Source organism: Fundulus heteroclitus, chromosome 22 (assembly GCF_011125445.2).
Source record: "Fundulus heteroclitus isolate FHET01 chromosome 22, MU-UCD_Fhet_4.1, whole genome shotgun sequence".
In the NCBI taxonomy this organism is placed as follows: Eukaryota; Metazoa; Chordata; class Actinopteri; order Cyprinodontiformes; family Fundulidae; genus Fundulus; species Fundulus heteroclitus.
The window spans coordinates 21466395-21488904 of record NC_046382.1 but is presented as its reverse complement, the minus strand read 5'-3'; the positions used below and the strand labels follow the sequence as shown (position 1 = coordinate 21488904).

Below are 22510 nucleotides of genomic sequence, written 5' to 3'. Positions count from 1 at the left end.
AACATCACGGGGTTTCTAGACAAAACTTTCCACAGGAGGGAGCATTCAGGCCACCTTTCCTACCTCCTTCCTTACTGCACTATTCGGACAGCACTTATCACGGGGACCGCTGACGCACTTCCGCTTTGGCTAAATGTCCTCGCTCTATTCAGATTGAGTCAGAGCGTTCCTCTTCCCATTCAGCCTTTTGTGTAGGATGCTGGGAGATGATATGATAAAAAGCCCAGATGGGCAGAAGAACCAACCTCGTCACTTGATCAAGATGGTCATGACGGTCTATTTTGAGTTTTGGTCTAAGATTAGGAATGTCACATAGTTTTAGTCAGGAAGTGTGAGAATACAGGGTATAATTACAACAAAATAATATATTTAAAATATTTACAAATGGGGGAGTTGTTGTACCAGTGGTTCAACTCACCCCGAGCCCTTTGGCACAAATCATCTCAACCCTACTGTTTTGGGGAAAAAATGCATTATCCAGCAGTTTTAAGCTAACATTATGCTAGCTGTATAGACTCAATGCTTAACAAAGCACTGAAATGTTTTTAAACAAGTCTATAACTGTTCAGACAAAACAGTCCAAAAACATTGATTATTGAAATTTCACTTTGAAAGGCAAAAAAAAATGTTTTTTGACCTTAAGCGTGCTAACCTCTCATGCAACAAGATTTTCTTTGCAGGATGAGTGAAATAGCTCTTCAAAAAAATTTGACCAATTTCTTTTATGGTTATCTAGAAACAGGGGACGGCACAACTTACCCACCGGCACAAATCATCCCAGTCTTCCCTACATACTGCCACACCTTTGGAGCACTTAGTAAAAACTATGCTGAGTGTCTTCATTCGGTTGCACTTGTAAAACTAAAGCGTGGTTTTGGGGGTGATTTTGATAATTAATTTCCACCAATATATCCTATTTACATAAATACCAAAACTTTTTTGCTGCTTCCAGCCATGAGCTCAGGTCTATCCTTTATTTTTTATCACAGGACCTTTAAAAACACATGACTGAGGTCCACACATATTCAAGGAAAAAAACCTGCCTGGTTTTCTGTGTAGTGCTCTGCACAGGTATTCCATCTTTTTTTCTTTTTTTACATTTTGTCACTTTACAACGACAAACTTCATAATCGTTAGCCTCATAGCATAACTGCCTAAGTCATATTTTGGCTTACTGTTACAAAATCATTAAAACATTTAATGTGCTTACTGAAAAGTGTTCTTATTCTTATTTTCTGAAAACGTTAAAATATAACTTGTGCAATTATGCCACGAGGGTAACGATATATTTCTAGGAATTTTGGTGTCTGTGAACATCAATTTTAGGTCTTGCCACAGATTCTCAGTTGGATTTATGTCTGGACTTTGACTAGGCCATTCAGGCACATAAATATGCTTTCATGTAAACCCACGGTCACGGTCCTGCCGGAAGGTGAGGCGCAGTCCAAATCAGTTTTCCTCTGCAAATAGTGTTTGGCTCTGGTGAACAGAAGTTAAAATTAAAAAAAAAAAAAAAAAAGTACTCTTTCAAATGATCTCATTGCTGTGTAAATGTAAATATTAGCCTGAGAAAATCAGAGTTTAAATCCCTGATTTCAATGCAATGGCTTGCAGGAGTTTAAAGGCGTTGCTTTTATAATTTACTACAGCAACCAGCTGTGCCGCAGCAGCAACACCAGCAGCTTTACTATGGAGCTAGAGAGCCATTTACTGTTATATTGTTGAAATGGGCATAGACTGAGGGGAAAAATATTCTGAAATCTGAAAAACAAAATACTTAAAACAGCAAAGGACATGTTGAACTTTCTGCATGGCTGTTTCAATAACAGTGTTACGCGTATTGTAGATGTCAGTCCCAGTGCAAAACATCTGATTTTTACTACAAAAGATTTTATCTAGCCATGACCGTGAAGAAATGCGGCTCAAACAAAAGGAGAGAGTATTCGTGGCATTTTTGCTAATGCAACACATTAATCCAAAGATTATCGCCCTGCTACATTAAGGAGAATTAATAAAGGTTCATGTTGCCTTGCAGAAATGACCTCCACCTTTTTTTGCAGAATGAAAATCACTTTGTCCTTCACATTCGTGTACCCCAGTCCTCACCAAGGAGCAAAAGACTCGCTGAACTCTCTTGATTAGTGGTCGTTTTTATTCACAGTATGGAAAACAGCTGACAGAAATGTTCTAACCCCTTTTTTTAAAAAATCCAATTAAACAAACAGGTCGCGTAAAGTGCTGCGTAACAGGAATTACTCTACAGAACCAAGTAGAACAAAAAAATCAGTATCAATCAGTGCAATTGTAAATAACAGTCAAAGACATTACTGTCACATAATGTGTACTTTGAAAAGGATTACTGTGCCTTTAAGAGGATAAGCGCCACATGTTCTCAACCACTGGATGTCTGTAAAACTCAGATAATAACAATAACCTCCGTGAACTCCGGTTATGTGTGGACAGTGGATTCGTTACATGGAGTCAGACGTGGGACAGACGTTGGAGAGAAACAGTGTTTCTACAGATGATGCAGTCATGGCTCACAGCCACACCTTAAACATCAGCGCTGGTGCAGAGCAGCTTGGTGACCCCTCCCATCATTAGAGCCGGGTGATCCCATTCTTATTAAACTGGACCATCAGAAATCTTGGTCCACACCTGCTGTTGTCACTGGAGAAAGCTCCACACCTCGCTCCCGCACCGTCAAGACATCCAGGGGAGAGAAACAGCGCCATCAACAGTTTTGGACGCTACGCTCTTGCTGATGAAGAAAGTAAGCGAGGGGATCTCGGGCGACAGCCGGACTTTGCCGTTTCCGCTGATGCTGTCCCCGTCGACCCTCGGTGACAAAACTACGGTCGTGCAAAAAGGACTGTTATGTGCTCGGTCCGGAGAAGACTAAGTAAACCATTAATTACAATTTCCATTAAAAAAACAGCAACAATAGCATTGCAACGTTTGCAAACCGTAGTGATATTATGCTTTGAAAATATTCGATATTCAATTAAGTGTATCGATCCCAGAAAACATTGGTTCCCAACATTAGTGCAAAAAAAATAGAAATTCAGTCAAAAAATGTGTTTTCTATTGGCGACACGTTGCTAAAAAACAATCAAGACAAAGAACTGTGCGCCAACGTATATACAGATGTAATCATCTAGAAATAAGAAATCTGCCTGATTAGGGCATATTTAACAGCAGCTGATTTCAGACAGGACATTTTTTAAATCCTTACAGGTTTCCATATATCATTAAAATCCCCTTGAGGCGGCTATAAAATGGAAAAGGGAGCTAGAAGAAATGTACCAATAAAAACACTACACTCACGTTGAATGTAGATTTGTCTCTCCACACGCTGGTGAATTTACAAAATATTCAAGTAGGTACCTTAGTCTATAAATTTATAATTTTTTTCAGTCATTGCACCCAAGTGACAATGTGCCACATCTGTGCAGCGGTGCGCCGTGTGCTTTTATTTCCTCAAACCTAACATTTGTGGCTGCAGACTTTTAAAGTCACACACACGTGGGTCCCATCTCAGGTGATTTTAAACTGAGCCCGCGGGATGTGGTTCATGGTGATGTGATTGCTGGAAACAAAGAAATGAACAGCAAAGTCAGGCTGCTGCAGTCACGTGAGTGAGGCGTGAGTCGGGGCTCACGTACACATGTTCCCTACTTACTCAATGAAATCGGAGTATTTCATCCTCCGGTAGTACTTTGCTAGTTTGATGGAAGCGATTATGCTGGGAATGAAGAACATCAGGCACCAGCCCAGACTGAACCAGAACGCGTTCTGAAGAAGGAAAGACAAGATTTCAGAGACAGAAAACACTGATAAAAAATAATAATTAGCCTTGAGAATAAAGTAGAAATTAAGAAGCTTTGTTGCTCGCACCAGAGACTCCACCATGTTAACACAAAGCACGACCTCCACGGAGTCTACAGCTCTGGCGACAGGCCTGCAGCGGCCGAGCTGCTGTGTGACCTGAGGGGAAAATCACGCGTGTCAGGAAACCATCTACAAACACATTTTTAAGAGTGCAAGTTAAAAGATTTTAAGAGTTTCTTTTACCATAGTTTTGGCCCAGTCAATATAAACGGCGAAGTAATCCACCTGACAGTCTAGAAAGCTCCTGCTTTCCTAGGATTTGCAAAGAAAAATTAGTTAGACTCGCAGAATTTGCAGAAAGTTATCCAAAAATCAGTGAAACTGTCCATTCCCTAAAGTGGAAATTGTAGCAAAAATCTGTGAGATGCCCTTTTATTCTCAGCAACAGAACAGATTTGACTTTTGTTTGGAAATGAAAAAGATCTTTGGTGTGACGAATAATATAGGAAGCCCTTTGCTTAAAAGGTCTAAAAGGTATGTTCATTTTGAGAGCTTTACAAAAGCAGGTATGACGTTTAAAGGGTGGGTTGTCGACAATAAACAAGGGTAAAGGTTGAAGAAATAAAAAAATCTTTTCTCCCATTCATCTGGATTGTGTTTCACTTTGTAGGTCTGAGATCAGTTTTACTTTTCTGAGCATTTATGCCGCCGTCACACAGTTGTTGTATCTGCCCTGCATTTATGGCTTAGGGCACACAGTACGTGTGATGGCGTACTAAAACACACAGCTTCAAGTAAATAACCACCTTTACACGCATTTCTATGCTGTAGCATACGCAGTTTGATCTCCAGCTAAGTCGGGCCGCCAAATATGGTGTCAGACATGTTCAAAGATTAAAGCTATAGTTGGTAGTCCTGTTCAGAAACACTTTTTGTTAGACTGGGTGAAATGGTCCCTCCATCCTGATAGTGGTAAATACATTATGTATTCAGAGAAGGGAGGTTACAAAAGTAGATCTCTGTGAGAGCTGCAGGCCTGTAAAAACTCTGACCAATCACCGAAGGGCAGTGATTGGTCAGAGTTTTGGTCCTCTCACCCTTCCTCCTGAGGAGCGGAAGAGCAGGTAAGACGGTCTTGCACATGCTCAGTTACTCAAAAAGGGACTTGGGAAACTTCCAGAAAAAATGCCTACTCTAGCTTTAAGGGGAAATTATCAAACGTAGGTCCCCCAGTAGTAAAAATGTCACAACCATGACCGCATGGTGACATTACTTCAACTCAGGCTGCACAATGCAGGTAGTTTGTCTTCACTGGTAAAGATTCACTAACCACAACAGGCTTAGAGGAGGCTGCTGTCAGAGGAGTTGGTCCTATTTTCTCACTGATTCAGCAAAAAAAAAAAAATTTTACTAATTGGGGTCGCTTGTAGATTGCATGCAGAGCATCCGACTCTCAGCGACAAAAGGTGTCGTATCCATCCTGACGCATTAGCACACTGTAAACTTTACACTCTTTATCCCAAGACACGCGTACTATTCAAGCAGGCCTGGATCATTAGTGACAGACACGCTTGACAGACTTAAGACTTGATGTTCCTGCAAATGCTCTTCATTTATCCACATTTTCACCCACAAAAATAACCGATTTTAGTCACCCCCAAACTATGCAGCAGCACAGGAAACAGTCAGACAGCGCCTTTACCACTACTATGCTAAATATACCGTTCTAAACTCTCAGTTCCTCATCAATAAATGCAGATTACTGGACATAAAAACCTACTTAACTACTGCCTTGCTACAAAACACATGCGTAACTGAAGACAAATTCCACTGGACACCAAATGTAAGTCATGTCCTGCGGATGTGGAACCAACAAGCACACTGTTTCCACTACACACCCGTAATAAGTAAGCCATGACACCCTCTTGCCTCCCCCTCCGCCTCTCCCCCACTCGCTAATTGACCTCAGGCATTAACAGACCACATGGAGCACATTTCTTCAAACTCATGTGACTCGCAAGCGCTACTCACGGTCTTTACAATCTGTGTCGTGTTTGTGTTGAGGAAGTCTTGTGCTGCTCCGACTTTGCTCAGTGCCTCCCCCGCCGTTCCCTGAAAAGGGCCGGAGAGAAAAAAAACAAGGAGGTCAAGACTGAAAACTGGCGGAGAACAAATGGTCTCTGCTACGCGCAGCTCCAGGTCTCTGTACTCACATTGATTTTTCCTGTGGTGGACTGAAGGCTCCTGATGGATGAATTCAGGTTTCTCTATGGGGGGCAGAGAGCAGTGGATGCTTCGTTAATGTAAACGAACGGCACATAACTGGGTGGCAGAAGGCGGAGAGACGACAGGAGAGACGAGCCGAGCACTCACCACCTGTGGGAAGACCGTCACTTCTATGTCGGCTTGAATCTGCCTCAGTGTCAAAGCCTCGCTTTGAAGCTCGTCTTTGACGGCCGTCGAACCGCTCTAGAAACGGACGAAACGTTTCTATGACCATCATGGGAGTGACAAGAATGTGCAAAACCTTTTAACTTTTTACCAAATTAGAGTTCAGTGTGACGAGGCTCACCTGGTTTCTAGCCAGGAGATCGATTTTGTCCGCCGTTGTGTTCAGGTTGATGCGTAAAATGTCGTTCATCTGGGAGAGGACATGAAGGATCATATGGTTTACAGGTTGCACAGGAACACGTGTCATGATGGCGCTAAATCTGCACGTGAGTGAAGCTCGCCTGCTGTGTGACGGCGGTGCTGTTGAAGTTAGTAGCCTTAGCGGAGATGTTTGCGAGTTGTTTTTTTATTTCAGGGCTCAGGAGATTGAAGGAAGACAGAGTGATATTGGTGCTCTCAAACTGCTCCCGGATCAGCGCCGTGTACTGTGTGCATGGGATCAGTAGAGAAGACGATTAATAAATGCTGGGAACGGGCGTGAAAATGATGTTCAAAACTACAGAGCGGCAGGAAAACTCACTTTAGACACATTGAGTAACTCTCCAAGGTCTACGAGCTCGTACAAGCGGAGTGTCGTCCACAAAGGTTGGTTCTTCTCACAGTCTCTGGAAAGGTTGACCTCAATTATAACCTTCACTCTCAAGTCGTCTTAACAAATAAAAGTCCAGCAATACAAACAACCGTTTTATTCACTCAAGCCAAACAAGAAGATTGAAATTCCCTCCTGTGATCAGTGGCGCTTCGAGCATGAATGGTTGCCCTGGCCGAGCCCCTTCCTCTGCATTCGTCTCATCTTTGTCTTATTGAAAGGTTCTAAAGCCAAAGGTAATTAGAAATGCTATTTTTTCTTACTTTTTCAGAAAGACAATAACGGTTTTATGATTCTGCCACTTCATGTTAAATCATTTCTGTCAAATGTAGAATAATCCAGTTCAGGTTTGCCTATAGAGGGTGAAATGTTGTCCAGATTCCTTAAAGAACGGTGAAATGGCCCTGCAATCCAGCACTGAATATAAATCTATGAATCAGCCAGCCGTATCACACGGCCACGTTTTTTTAGACTGTTTACATTCTGCGCGACACATATGTAGACATGCAAGTAAGAAAACCTGGCCAAGATAAGGTTTTTCGGTCCGATTGTGTTGCCTTTTGAGACAATGGCACCCTGGGTAGTAAAACCGTCACCCTGATCAAAAAGCCATCCCTGCCTGTGAGGAACTGCGTCAACACTGTAATAAAACTGTACGTATTTAAACAATGTTACATAAACCCCGGATGGATGGACCTTTTGTTGCATCAGAGCTGAAGTAGGGGTGCCTACCTATAGATGTCAGAGATGTTGCTCTTGAGTCCCAAATCCAGGCCTAATTTCGGTCCTGAAGTATCAAGGAACTGTAGGCAATAAAGACAGACTCAGGGATCTTTTAATGCATGTGAACACATTTTTAAAGACTTTATGTTTAAACACTCTTTACAGAAAGTATTCATGTACCATCTAGTCAAAGACACAAAAAATTAAGACTTTATTTATGTGTTGCCTATTTGCTCTCGGCCTCTCCATGATGAAGTAATGGCAGATTTCTGAAGCCTACAATCGTTAAAAAAAACTACAAACCATAAGATTTGTCCCATGAGAGATGCAGCAGTTCAAGACAGGTGCTGAAGACATGTTAAGACGAGTCAACAGGACAAAATGAGGTAGATTCATAACTGGGACCTGACCTGTACTTTCAATACTGATCTGAGACAACCAAAACTTTTCTTAAAGAAACCCACTACTTTTCAAAAGTATTCATAGCCTTTGAGCTTTTCACAGTTTGTCAGATCACAACCACAAGCTTCAGTGTATTTGATTGGACTTTTGTGTCATAAACCAACACCAAGAAGGGTAATAAATGGTATTCTTTATGAATATAAATCTTTAAAATGGTGCGTGTATTTTTGTTCAGCCACGTTATATGAACATCTGTTAGAGACACCTTTTAATGCACATGGTATGTCATTACCAGCTTGTCAAATATACTGATAATGGCTGAACTGTTTGTCCATTCCTCTATGAAAACTGTTCCCAGTGAAGAAAAGTATTCACACACCATGATACAGCCGCCGCCATTGTTGAGGGATAATGTGAGGCCCAGAGTTAATTTTGCATATAGTAACAGAAATTAATGAATGGTGGTCTAGTTGTCAGACTAGAGCACTTTGTGCCACATACTGCACGAAAATGCAAGTAAAAAAAAAAAGTTGAAAATCTAAAATGTACCTTTTACCTTCCGCTTCACAGATATGAGCTATTTTGTGTTGGCATGTCCCATAAAATCTCAAGCTAATGACATTGATTGTGGGCCTAATATGGCAAAAATGTCAAGAAGTTCAACGGGTATGAATACTTTGCAGCGCAGAAGATGAAACTCTTAAATCTGGGGCTTTTATAACTGTTATCGGTTCAGTCATATTTTACTTTGCATTGTGAGTTGACCCTTCAGGATTATGAGCCATTTTACATTTAATTCTTTCTTACAGCTATGTGTGCGTCTGCACGTGTGTGTGTGTGTGTGTGTATCTCTACCTTTAGCAGCTGGCCGTCATTCCATGGTCGACAAATCAACGTGTGCATGTTTCCACCCAGTAAGAAGAGCAGCAGCACCAAGATCATGAAAAGCCAGGAAAAGAGGAAGCTGAACCCTGCGCCCCTGCAATCATATCCGAGTGGAGATGTTTAAAAACGCTCTCAAGCAGCTAAATGTTTGCAGCTCGTACGCCCGTCGCTCACATCATGAGAAAGATGCCACCGCAGTTGGAGGTGGAGGAGCGGTTGGTGGGGTCCACCAAGGGGGACAGACCCAGAGGGCCCAGAACCAGACCCAGGATGTTACAGGTCACCACCAGGAGGACCACACAGCACAGGAACACGCCCACACTCCACCTAGGGGGAAAATGTTGTTACAATGAGAGGATTCTTGTTTGGTTTTTCTTTTCTGTTTATGACATCTATTTGAACTTTCGTAGTTTTTACCTAATACCCTCTGCTCTTTTCACTTCAGGCAAGACACTGTCGATGTTGTGCTGCACCTGGTCCAGAGTCCCCGTGACGTTGTTCAAATCCGATAGACGGAGTTCACTGGAAACCTTGGAAATCTGTTGTTTTATGTCATCCAGCTGCTGTTTGCTCTCTAAAAACACGCAGACCGATCATTCAGCTAATGCGTTCAGGGAACTGCTTGGTGACCAATTCAATATTCACTCACTTTGAACTAAATCCTCAGTTTCATTGGTCACCTTCTGAGGAATGGTGCGGTTGTACTCCTCTGCCTGTAGAATAATGAAAACCGGTTTTCTAAATATAGCTCTGACGTGTCCATGTTAGGAGAAAAGTTGATTGTTATTATCAGTGTCATTGCTAGGAATGAAAACTTCCTTTTATGTTACCTAAACAAAGCATTTCTCTTTTTATTCATACTGACAAACCAAAGGGAAAACCACACAAACCAGCCCTTTGTGGCACAGAAATCACATATCTTTTCAGGTAAAATCTGTTTTCAGACCACTCCCTGTTTTGATGTGCTTACAGTTGCCACTGACCTCACGTATTTTGGCCTGGAGATCAGCTTTAATGACTTCATCCACCGCAGACTGAAATTCATGCAGGCTGGGAGCCTGTGGGAAACGGACACACAAGCAGTTTCTATCAGTTCCAAACCATGCAGTACCTTAAAGTGACAGAAGAGGGCAGCAGAATGCAAAGAAAAAGGCACCCATGGACTCCCAGGGCGCTCCCAATGTGAGACGTTACCAGAGATCAGCAGGGTCAAAGAACATGAGTGATATTCACAGATCGCAATGATATTTGCCATGTTTACTTTCATGTCAAAACGAAAAATATATTTTAAACTGAAATAAATCAACCCGATACTGATGATGAAGGAGGAGGAGGAGGAGGAGGAGAGGAAAGGAGATGAAGCAGCTCCGTAGGTGGGAAACGTCAGGAGGAGGAGGAGAAATCCACCATTCAGACAAACCCAAAGATAGATGAAGATTTGTCATTCGGGTAAATGTCTCAGCCTGCGTCAGTCGTAGTGTGATTGCACAAACCATGCCTCCTGCTTATTCATGAAAATATGCTTAAGGGCAGCAGAATCACCGTATTATGTAAACCGAGTCAGTTCTGACTCATCTCCTCCATTAAACATTTCCGCTAACAGAACTGGATGTTCGGAGCCCGCTTGTTTTCTGTGTGCCGTAATTCACCCATTCAAGAGGAAAAATAAATAAATAGAACAAGAGTGATTCCTAGTGCCGTGCAAAAGTATTCAACCCCTCCCTTCTTGGCAATTTTCATGTTTTGTTGCCACACCGCCACAAATTAAAATGATTAGATTAAAATTTGAGAGTTTGCCCTGTTTTATATAAATAACCTACAACCTTGAAGATGTATTATGTTGTTTATTGTGAAAAAAACAGCAAATAGGATAAATTAACAGAAATCCTTAGCTTGTATAACCGTTAACGCCCCCCGCCCGACCCATAATTGGGACGTTGTAGAGCAACCTTTTTGCAGCTACACGTCTCTTTGGATCGGTCTCTGTGAGCTCGCCACATCTTGTCTCTGGAATTTCCGCTAATTCCTGAAGGCAAAACTGATCCAGCTCCTTCATGTTGGAAGATTTTTATTTGTGAACAGGAATCTTCACGTGTAACCACAGATTCTCGGTTGTATTGAGGCTTGGACTTTGACTAGGCCATTCCAGCAGATCGATATGCTTCCCTTAAACCACTCTAGTGTTGCTTCGGCAGTACGCTTTGGGTCAGTGTCCTGCTGGAAGGCCTCCATCCCAGTCTCAGATCGCAGGCAGACTGACAGGTTCTGCTCAAGAATATTCCTGTATTTAGCGCTATCCAACTCTCCCTCCACTCAGACCACTTTCTTAGTCGCTGCTGCTGAAAAACAGCCCCACAGCATGATGCTGCCACCACCGTGTTTCACTGTGGGGACGGTGTCCTTGTGCTGATAGGATGTGTTGGGCTTGCTCCAGACAGCGTTTCCCTCACAGGCCGAAAAGTTTTACGTCTCTTCTGACCAGAACTCCTTCCTCAGTACATTTGGGAAGCTGCCAACGTGTCGTGATTTGGGTTTTGTTATGGTTTATGATTTGTTGTTTTATTAGTTCACTCTCCTGTCTTAGTGTTAGCTCTGGTTTTTATTATTGGCTTATGTTCTGTTTAGTCTTAGGTTTGGTCTTTATGTTGATTTTGGTTCTGGATTAGTCTAGTTTAATTTCTGTTTTGGTTTAGTAATTCTCTTCATGTAATCAGTTCTGTCTTAGGTTTAGGTTCTGTATTAGTTTTGGTTAATGGAATAGTTTGAGTTTTTAATGTGGTTTGATTTTGTACTTTGTTTTATATTATCAGTTTCTTCTGGCCTGCTCTGATCACTTCTGTCACCAGCCTTTATTCAGTTCACCTGCCAGCATTCTTTTGTCTTGTCACTCCCCTTCACCAGTCACCATCCAATCAGCTTCAGTTTACTTCCAGCCATTTTGTCTCCCCTGATCAGCTCCACCCATTCTGATAATTAGTTTCACTCCGTTCACCTGTTCACTCCCCTACTTATATCTGCCTCTGTCTACTGCACTCTGCCAGATCATTGTTTTTCCCTCCCTATTGGTGAGTCTTGTCTCTGTTTGTTTGCCTGTTTAACTGACCACTGCTTGAGTTGATTCTGCCTGCCTGTTTCCTGATCAGACCAATCTTTGGATTTTTGAGTTAGCCTGTCCCCGGTTTTTGTAGATAGTTTCATCTGTGACTGCTTTTTGTTATTTTTGGTTATTGGACGCATTCTTTCCCTTTTTTGGCCTGATGCACGTTTTTTTTTTGTTTTTGCATTTTGGAAATAAATTATTCTTCACCTAACCTCTGCGTATCTGGCTGAATACTGGGTCCCTCTGTCTCTGGTTCTTGATGCAACGTCCCTTTTGGCAAACTGAAGACGTGCCTTCTTATGTTTAGTTCTGGTGAATTCTGCTGGGCGGTTCTCTCTTGGCAGGTTTGTTGTGGTACCAGGTGCTTTCTGTTTGAAGATGATGGATTTGATGGTGCTCCATGGGAACATCAAAGATTTTATTTTTTATAACCCCACCCTGACTTGTACTTCTCAACAACTTTGTCCCTGACTTGTTTAGAGAGCTGCTTGGTCTTCATGGTGTAATGCCTCTTGCCTAGTGGCCACTGGGGCCTTTCAGAAAATGTGATTTTTTTTTTTTATACTGACAGATGATGTGACACAGATTGCACACAGGTTGACTTTATCTGACATTTGAAGGTAACTGGACGTTTTAGCAAAGGAAGTGGGTACATATGCACCCGCCAATTTCCTTTTTTTTAATTCTGTTTTTTTTAAATACAGTTGTTTTTTTTTTTTTTGTTCATTTCACTTCACCAATTATGTTGTGCAGATCCATCACATCACATTTAAATTACAGGTTGGAATGTAACAAAGTAGGTAAAAAGCCAAGGGTGGTGAATGCTCTTTGTAGGCGCAGTCTGCTATATTTTAGGCTACGCAGAACCAGTACTTACAGAAATGGTGGTGTCTACTGTTAGTGTCTGCATGTCTTCTTTTAAGTAGTGACATCCATTGCAATCTGGCTTCGACAGCGTCTGATTGATGCGATCTCTGACGGCGCTGACGTTGGCCTGAACACGGTCTAAGCTGGACTGCAGCTGGGCCAGGGAGGAGTTCAGCTTGTCCAGTCGGTCACTGGTGTTCAAACTTTCTGCTCGTTCAAGCAAAAAAACAAAAACACACAAAGATTAGGCAGCGGCCGCACATCGCTGAAAGGTAATCCTTACTGACCTTTGGGTTCCTAACAGGCCTTCGTCTTCAAACTAGCATACCAAAAACACTTCCATTGGTTACTGTGTATATTTAAATCTTGCTGTCTATATTAACAGAAACAGGTTTCCGTGCCCCGAAACAGTAAATCAGGATAATTTGCACATAGCGTTACATTGCAATATAAATAATAACCACTCCATCGTTAGGTAGTCCCCCTGGTAAAGACGTGGAATAGCATTAAAAAACAGGTACGTCTCAAAAAAATCTGAATGTCATGAAGGAGTTCAATATTTTTCATCACTCATTTCAGATAGTGAAACCTATATATGATGTACCTTCAGTCAACATGGAGTGATATAGTCCAAGCCTTTATTTCTTGTATTAGTTATTTGTATTTGAAAATCCATAACTCATTATCTCCAACCTCAGTCCACTCCTTGTGAAAAGTCCCCAAAATCTTTTCAATGGATTTTGCTTGACAATCTTCTCAAGCCTGCGGTTATCCCTGAGGTGCACCATTTCCTACCAAACGTTTTCCTTCCACTAAACTTTCTATGAATATGGTGGGGTACAGCACCCTGTGACCAGCTGTCGTCTTTAGCAATGAGCTTTTGTGGCTAACCCTGCCTTTGCAGACGTTTTGAATGAATTAGCTGCTTTTCAACATTTTCGTTTTTCACAATATTCAAATTTTCATTTCCTAAATTTTTAACAAAAACTACTTAACTTTTTCAACATTTTTCTTATATACTTGTACATGAGGATTGTTTTTATTGCCCTCAGCTTTGGGTCAATACACTCCTTCTGCAATTCTAATTCCCACTTCGTCCCTTCACATTACCATTTGGTCACACCGTTGTGTATCAGATGGCTTTTATATGTGGGTGGTTTTATTAATCATGAGGATAAATAGCCATGAAATGTTCAAGAATTAAATTTTATTCCGCATTGTTTCCTGAAGCTTGAACTTTTTGTTGCTGCTCCTTATTTGGGCCCGTTGACCTTTATGAAACCTGAGAGACTGACTCCTGACCGAGCTGTTGACAAACTATACTCTAGGCAGGTATGAACTGCTGCACGGTAGGCAACCTAAAACTACAACTACAAAAGTAAACTAAAACTACAAAAGGTACGCACTTGGTACCTCTCCCTACTTTGCTTGTCAAGGTTCCTGTTGCTAGAAACATTTTATTATTGTTCAAACTATAGATATGGTCGAGGTTAGACAATTAGCAATTTTCTTGTAGCCCATTCGAAGCTTGAGTTTATTAAACATGCGTCCTTACTGGCTCTCTTGTCTTTCCTATTGTGAACACTGACTAAGAAAACTGGGCCTTTCTGTAATGCCATCTTTATAGCCTCGGAGAAAAAGGGGATTCTGACCGACTTAAAACAGCAAGTACAAATGAAAAGAAAATGCTTACATGTCGGTTATTTTGTGGCTGTTAGTGGCGAAACCCTCAATGACACAATTATTTCCTCACAGGAGATTTTGTTTTTCCCCCCCGCAGTGAATTAATGTACTCAAACTAAAGGTTGGATCAACCCTTTTTTTTATTCTCTGTGTGAGATTAAGCGGCTGCAATAAAACAGGAATTAACTTTAAGACTTTATACACATGCATCAATAAATATGGAAGCTGCCACGTGAATTTTTCACCTTCTTTTAGAAAATCAACATATTTGGAGTGGGCGAGTAGTCTGACGTTATTTCACCACACTGTGTAACTACACTTTAATTACCAGAATAGATATTATGCTTGCTTGTTTGAACGTCTACCTTTCATTCCAATAGGATGAAACATCTTGAGGACAGGATCTGATAAAAAATGGGGCCCCAGGCACAGGAATGTTTACATATTTGTACGGTGCTTTATGTTTCAGGTTCTCAGGATAAAAAAGTACATCGGACTAAGTCACAGAGAGGCAAATACTTTAGATGGAGACGTGTATCAACACCCACCTTCGCTTTCGGACTGCTTGCAAAATGGCCCAAACATTCAGTGTCACAGGGATCCGAAACAATACACTGAGATCAAGCGCTCTCTGCGCTCAAACTGGCTCTTTGTCGCACTAAAACAAGACAAGAGCTCCAAACAAAAGATCACTCAGGAGCCTTTTTGACTGCTTGTATTATTGGGCCGCGCAGCAATGTTCAGCGGGAGCAGCTGACGTGTCGGCTCTTGCCTTTGTCTTTGGTACATTTTTAATCCTAAAACCACTGGCAAGAACATCTACCCAGACAAGCCAAATGTGCTGCATGCACGTTACCACAGTAATTAATGTCGGAGCAGGAAGGAGCCACATTCATTTGCAAACACCAACCCGTTTGCATCGGCTCATTACCTTGGGCAGGGTCATGCACGGAAATTGTACCTTGGTGTAGAAGTCGGACGGACTGCAGAGCGGGGTAAAGGGTTCCTTTGAAGCGCTGCTGGATTTTCCCTCCCACCTGACGTCCGATGTCTGTGACACATAAACGATTCAGTCTGTGCGACAGGTGGGGCAATACAATGGTTCCTTATTTTTAGTTCCCTCTTCTTACCGTCTAAGTTTCTGGTCACCTTCTCCACAGTTCTGTGACTCTCACTCACCACGTCATCCACTTGCTGAAATCAAACAACGGAAGACTAAAGTGTGGACATATGGGTTAAACAACAATATATAACTCCCAGTTTTGGTCCGTGAGGCAGACACCCCGTCTACTTTTAAGACTAATCTCAAAACTTTCCTTTTTGACAAAGCTTATAGTTAGAGTGGCTCATGTTACCCTGAGCTATCTCTATAGTTATGCTGCTATAGGCTTAGGCTGCTGGAGGACATCAGGGCCTATTTATCTCACTCTACTGAGTTCTACTGTTCTCCAGTTTTGCATTGCATTGCATTGAAATGACTGTCGTAATTTCAGCTTTTGTTCTCTCTCTCTCTTTTCTTCATAGTAGGCACACCTGGTCTGATGTTCTGTTAGCTGTGACATCATCCAGGGAAGACAGATCACCCGCTATTACCATCTAATGTAGAACAGATTACTAGATCAATGTGTGCTTCTGTGCTTGTTTGTCTGTCTTGTTGTGTCTCTGCTCTGTCTTCTGTAATCCCAGTCGGTCGAGGCAGATGACCGTTCATACTGAGCCCGGTTCTGCTGGAGGTTTTCCTTCCCGTTAATGGGGAGTTTTTCTTTCCACTGTCGCTTCATGCTTGCTCAGTATGAGGGATTGCTGCAAAGCCATGTACAATGCAGACGACTCTTCCTGTAGCTCTACGCTTCTCCAGGAGTGAATACTGCTTGTCGGGACTTTGAAGCAATCAGCTGGTTCCCTGATATAGGACATTTTTGACCAATCTGTATAATATGATTGAATTTGACTTTGTAAAGTGCCTTGAGATGACATGTTTCATGAATTGGCGCTATATAAATAAAATTGAATTGAATTGAATATATAAATCACAGGAAATGGTGGTACCATGGACCTTTTTCCACCCGACTGTCACACTGCGTTAGGTTAGCCTGCTGACACTGCAGAATAAAGAGCTGGATCTAAGTCAGTGGACAGAAGCTGGGGAATCCATTTATATTTGAAATCCTTAAAACCCTAAGGGTTAGATGTGAAAAGGTTTATTTTATTGGGAATTGATGTGATAGAGGCATGTTTTGGAAGTGAAAGAAATTTAAAACGTTCAAATTCAAATTCACAACGTTCCTATGGTTGAAAATCTGAAAAGTGTGGTGTGCATTTGTACTGACCCCTCCTGAGTCAAAACAACCAGCTTCCACTGCAACCAACGCCGCGCGTCTATGGAGGCATGCTTCTGCAAGCTTTACACATCTAGAGACATTTTGCCCGTTCTTGTTTGCAGTATAGTTCAAGAACTACTCAGACACCTTTAGTAAACAGCTACGTTTATGTCTGCCACAGATTCTGAACTGGATTTAAAGCTGGACTTTGGTTTAAACCCTCATATTGTAACTGCGCCTGTATAGGTGACGCCCAATGCTAGGTTTGTGCCGCATAAAACATTTTTATTTCGGTTTTATGTGGCCATAATACCTTCTTCCCAGTTGCTGTGTCAACTATATGGCTTGTGGCAAACTGCCAGCTGGATTTCTTAGGAGTTTCTTTCAACTTTCTTTCTTTATTTTTGACTTTGTTCCGTAAAGAAATAATTTATGGACGTCACGTCTGGGAGCGGTTCTGTCAACAGACTCTTCCATGTTCTAGCGGGTTGGCGGTCATGCCATTTCTTTTCATTTCCCGGTAAAGGATGGCTCTACGGATTACAATGGATTTTATTCACAGTGAAAAGGACTAGACGCAACAGTTCTCACATTATCATTGATGTATAATTCTGGAAAACCATGCGTCATTTTACATCGAGTTCACAAATAGGCATTATTTTTGTGTTGGCCTACCACGTAAAATCCCAACAGAACACAGGAACGTCTGGTGTTTTGTTATGAAAAATGTTCAAGGGGTGTGAAGAGCTTTACGCAACACCTGTTAGTTTGGGAAATTTCATGGACGGCAGAACTTCCTTGAGGGAATTTGTTTACCAAACAAAACAAAACACGAGATTATTCATGGTTTAAACCAGAGTTTGAATAAAGAAGATGAGCTGATAAATGCAGCCAATGTGTCTCTCATCAACACTTGGTCCTATGTAGGATATTTTCACCTGCCTTTGGCACAGATGCGAGGAAGAGGTGGATGTCGCCTATGGTGTTCTTCAGCGCCAACGGACTCTGGTCCACGGTCACTTTAAGAGCTTCGTTGCTTCTGAACATGCAGACGTTACCGGCGCTTTAACAGGAAACAATGCACAAACAGCACATTCAGGTCCAAACCGATTCATTTGCCTCATAGATAGACAGTTTATCCAAGAGAAGCAGTGAGCCGAACACATTTGAATGCACTTCTCATTCGGTCTCTTGTAAAACGAGCACACATACCAACGCAAACACTCACAAGATAATGATCGTGAATCCAAATACGCTGAAGTAGAGAGTCCTTCTGAGACAGTGGATGGAGGATGTCTGCTTCTGGTACATCTTTCCACCGCAGTTGCCACAGCAGCGACAGCAAGCCATGAACAAACCAATTATGGGCATCAGGAAGATGTACAGGATGCCGATGGCAATACACACCAGGAAACCCACTTCATACACCAGGATCTGAATGCAAGAACACACACAGTAATTAGGTCCTTGTGGCCTTGAGTGATGCCAGATCCCAGAGAGACATCGACAAACAAGTCTCCCTTTAATGTTTGACAGATTATGACCAGGAGGATAACAGAGATTTAGCAGCCTTCAGAGCATTATGACTGGTTCTCATAAAAGGCGCTCTGATGTTCAGCATTTTCAGAGTCTCGGCTCAAAGATCCGGCAAACAGCGGGAAAATGAGTACTGGAAACATCGGCGCATTCATCTTAGAGAAAGAAAGCAAAACAAACACACCAACAAATTAAGTTAAGCGTAAAAATATTCAATGATTAACAGAAACCAGCTGAAATCTGTCAGTACTCAGAAAATAATCCTGACCCAGTTCGGAGCAAGTTAACGTTCGATGGTTTGGTCCTAAATGATCTTTAGTCCTGGGTTTAATATGGGATTTCTCATCCCCAGGGCGCATGCCATGATGGGGGGGAAAGCTCTCTCACGACCTGCACAACCTTAACATGATGCAAAACACACAGACAGCATTGCTTGCAGAAGTATTCCTAAACTTCCAGCTGTCCCAGTGAGCAGCTTTGAGGCCAGATCTGGGGGAACACGATTTTACCCTAAGCTAGCCATGTCTAGATCCGCCTGGGTAGATTTCTGACAGAGACACAGGAATGTTGTCCAGGAGCAAACGACTCCTCTCAGAGAGTTCAGAACGAGATCTAACTCCGTTTTTCCATGTAAATTAGGCTCTTGACTACCATCTGCCACGGCCTATGTAAATCTCCACCGCTCAAGACTAAACTAACTGGTGAAGATAAAGCATATTGGAGATTTTTCTTCAATTGCTGCAAAGCCTCTGGACAAAGTTTTGCAGGGATTATGTACTAGGAGAAGATAATCTGGTAAAAGTTAGACCAAAAGTGCGCTCTTCGCGTTATTGCAAAGCTACGTTTGGACAAGGCATGGGTTTGTGGGTCCCCAACAAAAACACCCCACCAACAGGGAAGTCTTGAGGCGAGAACATCCCCTGTTGGGATCCTGTCTTTAAACCAAGACAATAATCCCAGACACACAGTGAAGGACACTAAACGGGTTTCAGAGGGAGAGAATGTGCTAGAATGGCTCATTCGATCACCTGACTCGAACTGAAAATCTATGGAAAGCGCTGAAGACCTGCGTGCACCGATGAGACCCTGAGAATCTTCCACATCTCCACAGTTTGAGCCAACATCACGCCTGAGCAATGTGTCTGACTATTTATTTTATTAACTGCTTATTAGACACATAACCTAATTTATTAACTTATTTTTGACTATTTCTTTGCTTTCGGGCGTTACTTGGGGCTGTTACCAACGTCTGATTTACTTATCCTGCCAACTGCCTGTTGACATGCTAAACACTTATTTTCCAAGTTGTGCGTACGTCCAGTTCAAGAACATTTACTTACTTCCTTTATCTCCTCTTGATTGGACACCACCTGCTCAGGGTTCTTGATTATTTTCAGGATTATATCTGGGAAGAGACGTGAGACAAGGTTGCTTTGTGTGTCTGAAACGTCAGCGTAAAATGCGAGGCATAACTAAAGAGCTGTGCTTTGCCGTTTCGTGCAGCCGACCTCTCCACTCTGGTCAGCTCTGTGTACAACTCCTGGCCACGGGCACGGCGTGTCCTCCCCTTTTATAAAACATCTTCTAATTTTCACATTGTACGAGCGGAAACCTGACACCGACATCTCGTGGTTACTAGGAGACGGGACGGCCTTCGCTGGGTGATTGCACAATACAAAGCCTGTCATTTACGCTACCTCTAAACCCTGTTATTGTGGATTTCATTCACACAGAAAGCCGGCGCTGGTAACTGAGAAGAATCGCTCGGGTCCTGATCAAACACGCTTTTTATGCTTCTTATACCATCTGTTTGACATCAGACAACAGTCGGCTCTAAATATAACCCCCTATTCTTTTATTTTAGAGCATTTATGCATCCATAGCCTGAGGTGCGGGGGGGTTTCGGATGACAGAGAGACACAAAGGCTTGAAAAAGTCATTAAATTGTTGCCTTTTTGTCAGGGAAAGATGAAAGAAGCTCGCTTGTTACTGTTTAACTGGAAGGTTTCAAAAGGTCTTCTACGCGTCATTAAGTGGCTGTTGTTTAAAAAAAAAACGCTCAATATATCAATAGCAGTTGAGTTTTACTCTGAGCCTGAGTTTCCAGGCAGGTCTCTTGACTCTTCTTTGAAATCATTGTAGAGTTTGGAAGAAAGAGTGGAACAGAGACTGCTTTATAGGCCAGCGTCAACAAATCAGCAGAGGCAGACAAAAGCCCGCAGGTGTGCTAGGAGCCAAAAAAAAAAAAAACGATCTAAAGGCAAGAGAGCACATAGAGGTTAATAATTGACTGAGCAAATTACGAGAAAATCCGTTTGCTTAGTGGTGGAGCACTCCTGTGATCCTCATGCAGCGGTGTGGAGATTAATATGTTGCCCCACTTCTTCAGCCCGCAGGTAAAGTTTACCCAGGCGAGTTGATATCACGTTATGTTACTGCGGTGGGACCAGAGCGCAGAGTCACATCCACTTACCTTCAGGAAAAGGGTGAGGCTGGACCGTGTAGAGAAAGGAGCGGACGAAGGGCATCAGAAAATCCGCGTCGGCATTGCTGTTTGCGGCGCCGCTGTACGGGGGCTGGCTGAGGTTCTGAGCGGGTTCGGCTGCCTGACAGCCGGCCTGCCCAGAAGCGGACCGGGCCAAACTGAGCAGCACCAGCAGCACCAGCAGCATCGTTGCTTCTGCAGCCCTGTGCGGCCATCCCGGGGCGCTCCCACACGGGCGCGTGTTGCTCATGATTACCAGAGGACTGAAGGCAGAGTGTCCCGGTGATTAACTCATGGTGCCGGCTCTGTCTGAATGCACCTGGGAACAAAAAAAAAAAAAAAGAAGAAGTAGATACTGAGTACAATGCTGCACTCAATAAGGAACGCAGCTCCAGTGATTAGCGAAGAAACTCACAGAAACCCACCGAATGAGTCATCCGAACACAAACAGATGATAAAAAAACCGTTGCCTACACAGTGGAAGTGGAACTAAATGCGCCGTGACGGTGACATTTTATAAATCGGGAAGTAATAGTTGATAAAAAACGAAGTCGGTTTGATTTCGAACGCAAACTGTGCCCTTTTAATGAAGTGCGAGAGGAGCCGGCTGTTAAAAGTTAAAAGGAAAAGTCTGGAAAATGAGTATAACCTGACAGACCTGTGTCCAGACTGCAAACATTCAGATAAGCTGCGGCTACCTGCATCGGCCTTGTTTATCCCACGCCATGCCCCAAAGATTGTAATATTTTGTCATTGCGCGTGCCCTTACCCCTTTAAACTCTCATACACCGAATAATACTCCAATTTGTTTTTTCATTTTTATTATTTCAACAATACAGAAATTAATTTTTTTCCAAACAAAACCTGGATTTTCTTGTTTTTATGTATTAAATTTGATACATTGGCCGTTTCTGGCTACCAAAAAGACAGTAATAAATAAAAAAATAGACGCATTTGCTACATCCATTTCTTTAAGGTAGTACTAACTTTGTTAATGAGTTACTGCAAAAACACATATCAAAAAATGACGCGTTTAGCTTTAAAGCGTTAACTAAACAATCCAACAGTGGAAAAATACATATTTATCATACACGGGGGAAAACAGGAGGATCCCATTTTATCACCTGGTCACTTGACACAACCTGTCGATCATAAAAGTACGGACATTAGGAGGAGGGGGGGGGGGGAAAGCAGAAAGAAAACTGGACAGGCTGGAAAATAAGATAAAAAAAAACACACTGTAAGAGGAAGCGGTGATTAAAGTTTGTAATATCCTCTCAGCCAACTCACCTCCCTTAGCCGATCAGCAAAGTTCTACTTATGTCCACCTGATCCGGAGTCATTCAGCGGAGGGTGTGGGAGAATTTCAGTGCATTAGAGGCAATCTGATACGCTCTGCTCCTGTTGGGAAGTTGTCTGTGAGCTAGAGAGCACACTGCTGGCAATGAGGAGGGAGGGAAGGAGGGAGGGAGGGAGAAAAGGGAACAGAACAGAGAGAGAGAGAAAGAAAGGGAGGGTCTTAAAAACACAACAAAGAGAGAAGACAGAGAGGCACGGAAGAAGGAATGTGTGGGGGACCGGGATGAAGAACATGGCTGGAAAACTACATTAAGTGATTTCCTGGATCCTGGATTTAG

The 22510-nt window shown here is 42.5% G+C and overlaps 1 protein-coding gene across 1 annotated transcript; it reads right to left on the bottom strand.

The window, feature by feature from the left end:
* Window positions 1-2130: 2130 nt before the first annotated feature.
* prom2 (prominin 2) lies at window positions 2131-22311 on the bottom strand. Its single transcript, XM_021307529.2, has 24 exons — window positions 22164-22311; window positions 20862-21192; window positions 19729-19793; window positions 18081-18286; window positions 17795-17915; window positions 15662-15725; window positions 15493-15582; window positions 12859-13055; window positions 9865-9939; window positions 9531-9594; window positions 9299-9455; window positions 9056-9208; window positions 8852-8975; window positions 7604-7674; window positions 6803-6887; window positions 6564-6707; window positions 6404-6472; window positions 6205-6300; window positions 6045-6098; window positions 5863-5943; window positions 4075-4143; window positions 3898-3987; window positions 3683-3795; window positions 2131-3589 (listed from the first exon to the last, which is right to left on the bottom strand). Exons 2-24 carry the CDS (start codon window positions 21121-21123, stop codon window positions 3538-3540), a joined length of 2502 nt encoding a protein of 833 aa, XP_021163204.2. The 5' UTR covers window positions 21124-21192; window positions 22164-22311; the 3' UTR covers window positions 2131-3537.
* Window positions 22312-22510: the final 199 nt, after the last annotated feature.

Coding starts and splice junctions, on each gene's coding strand:
- prom2 (XM_021307529.2), bottom strand. CDS start 21,123: ATGAGCAACACGCGCCCGTGTGGGAGCGCCCCGGGATGGCCGCACAGG. Junction 15,583..15,661: donor GGTGACCAGAAACTTAGACG/GTAAGAAGAGGG, acceptor TATGTGTCACAG/ACATCGGACGTCAGGTGGGA. Junction 3,796..3,897: donor TTAACATGGTGGAGTCTCTG/GTGCGAGCAACA, acceptor TTCCTTCTTCAG/AACGCGTTCTGGTTCAGTCT.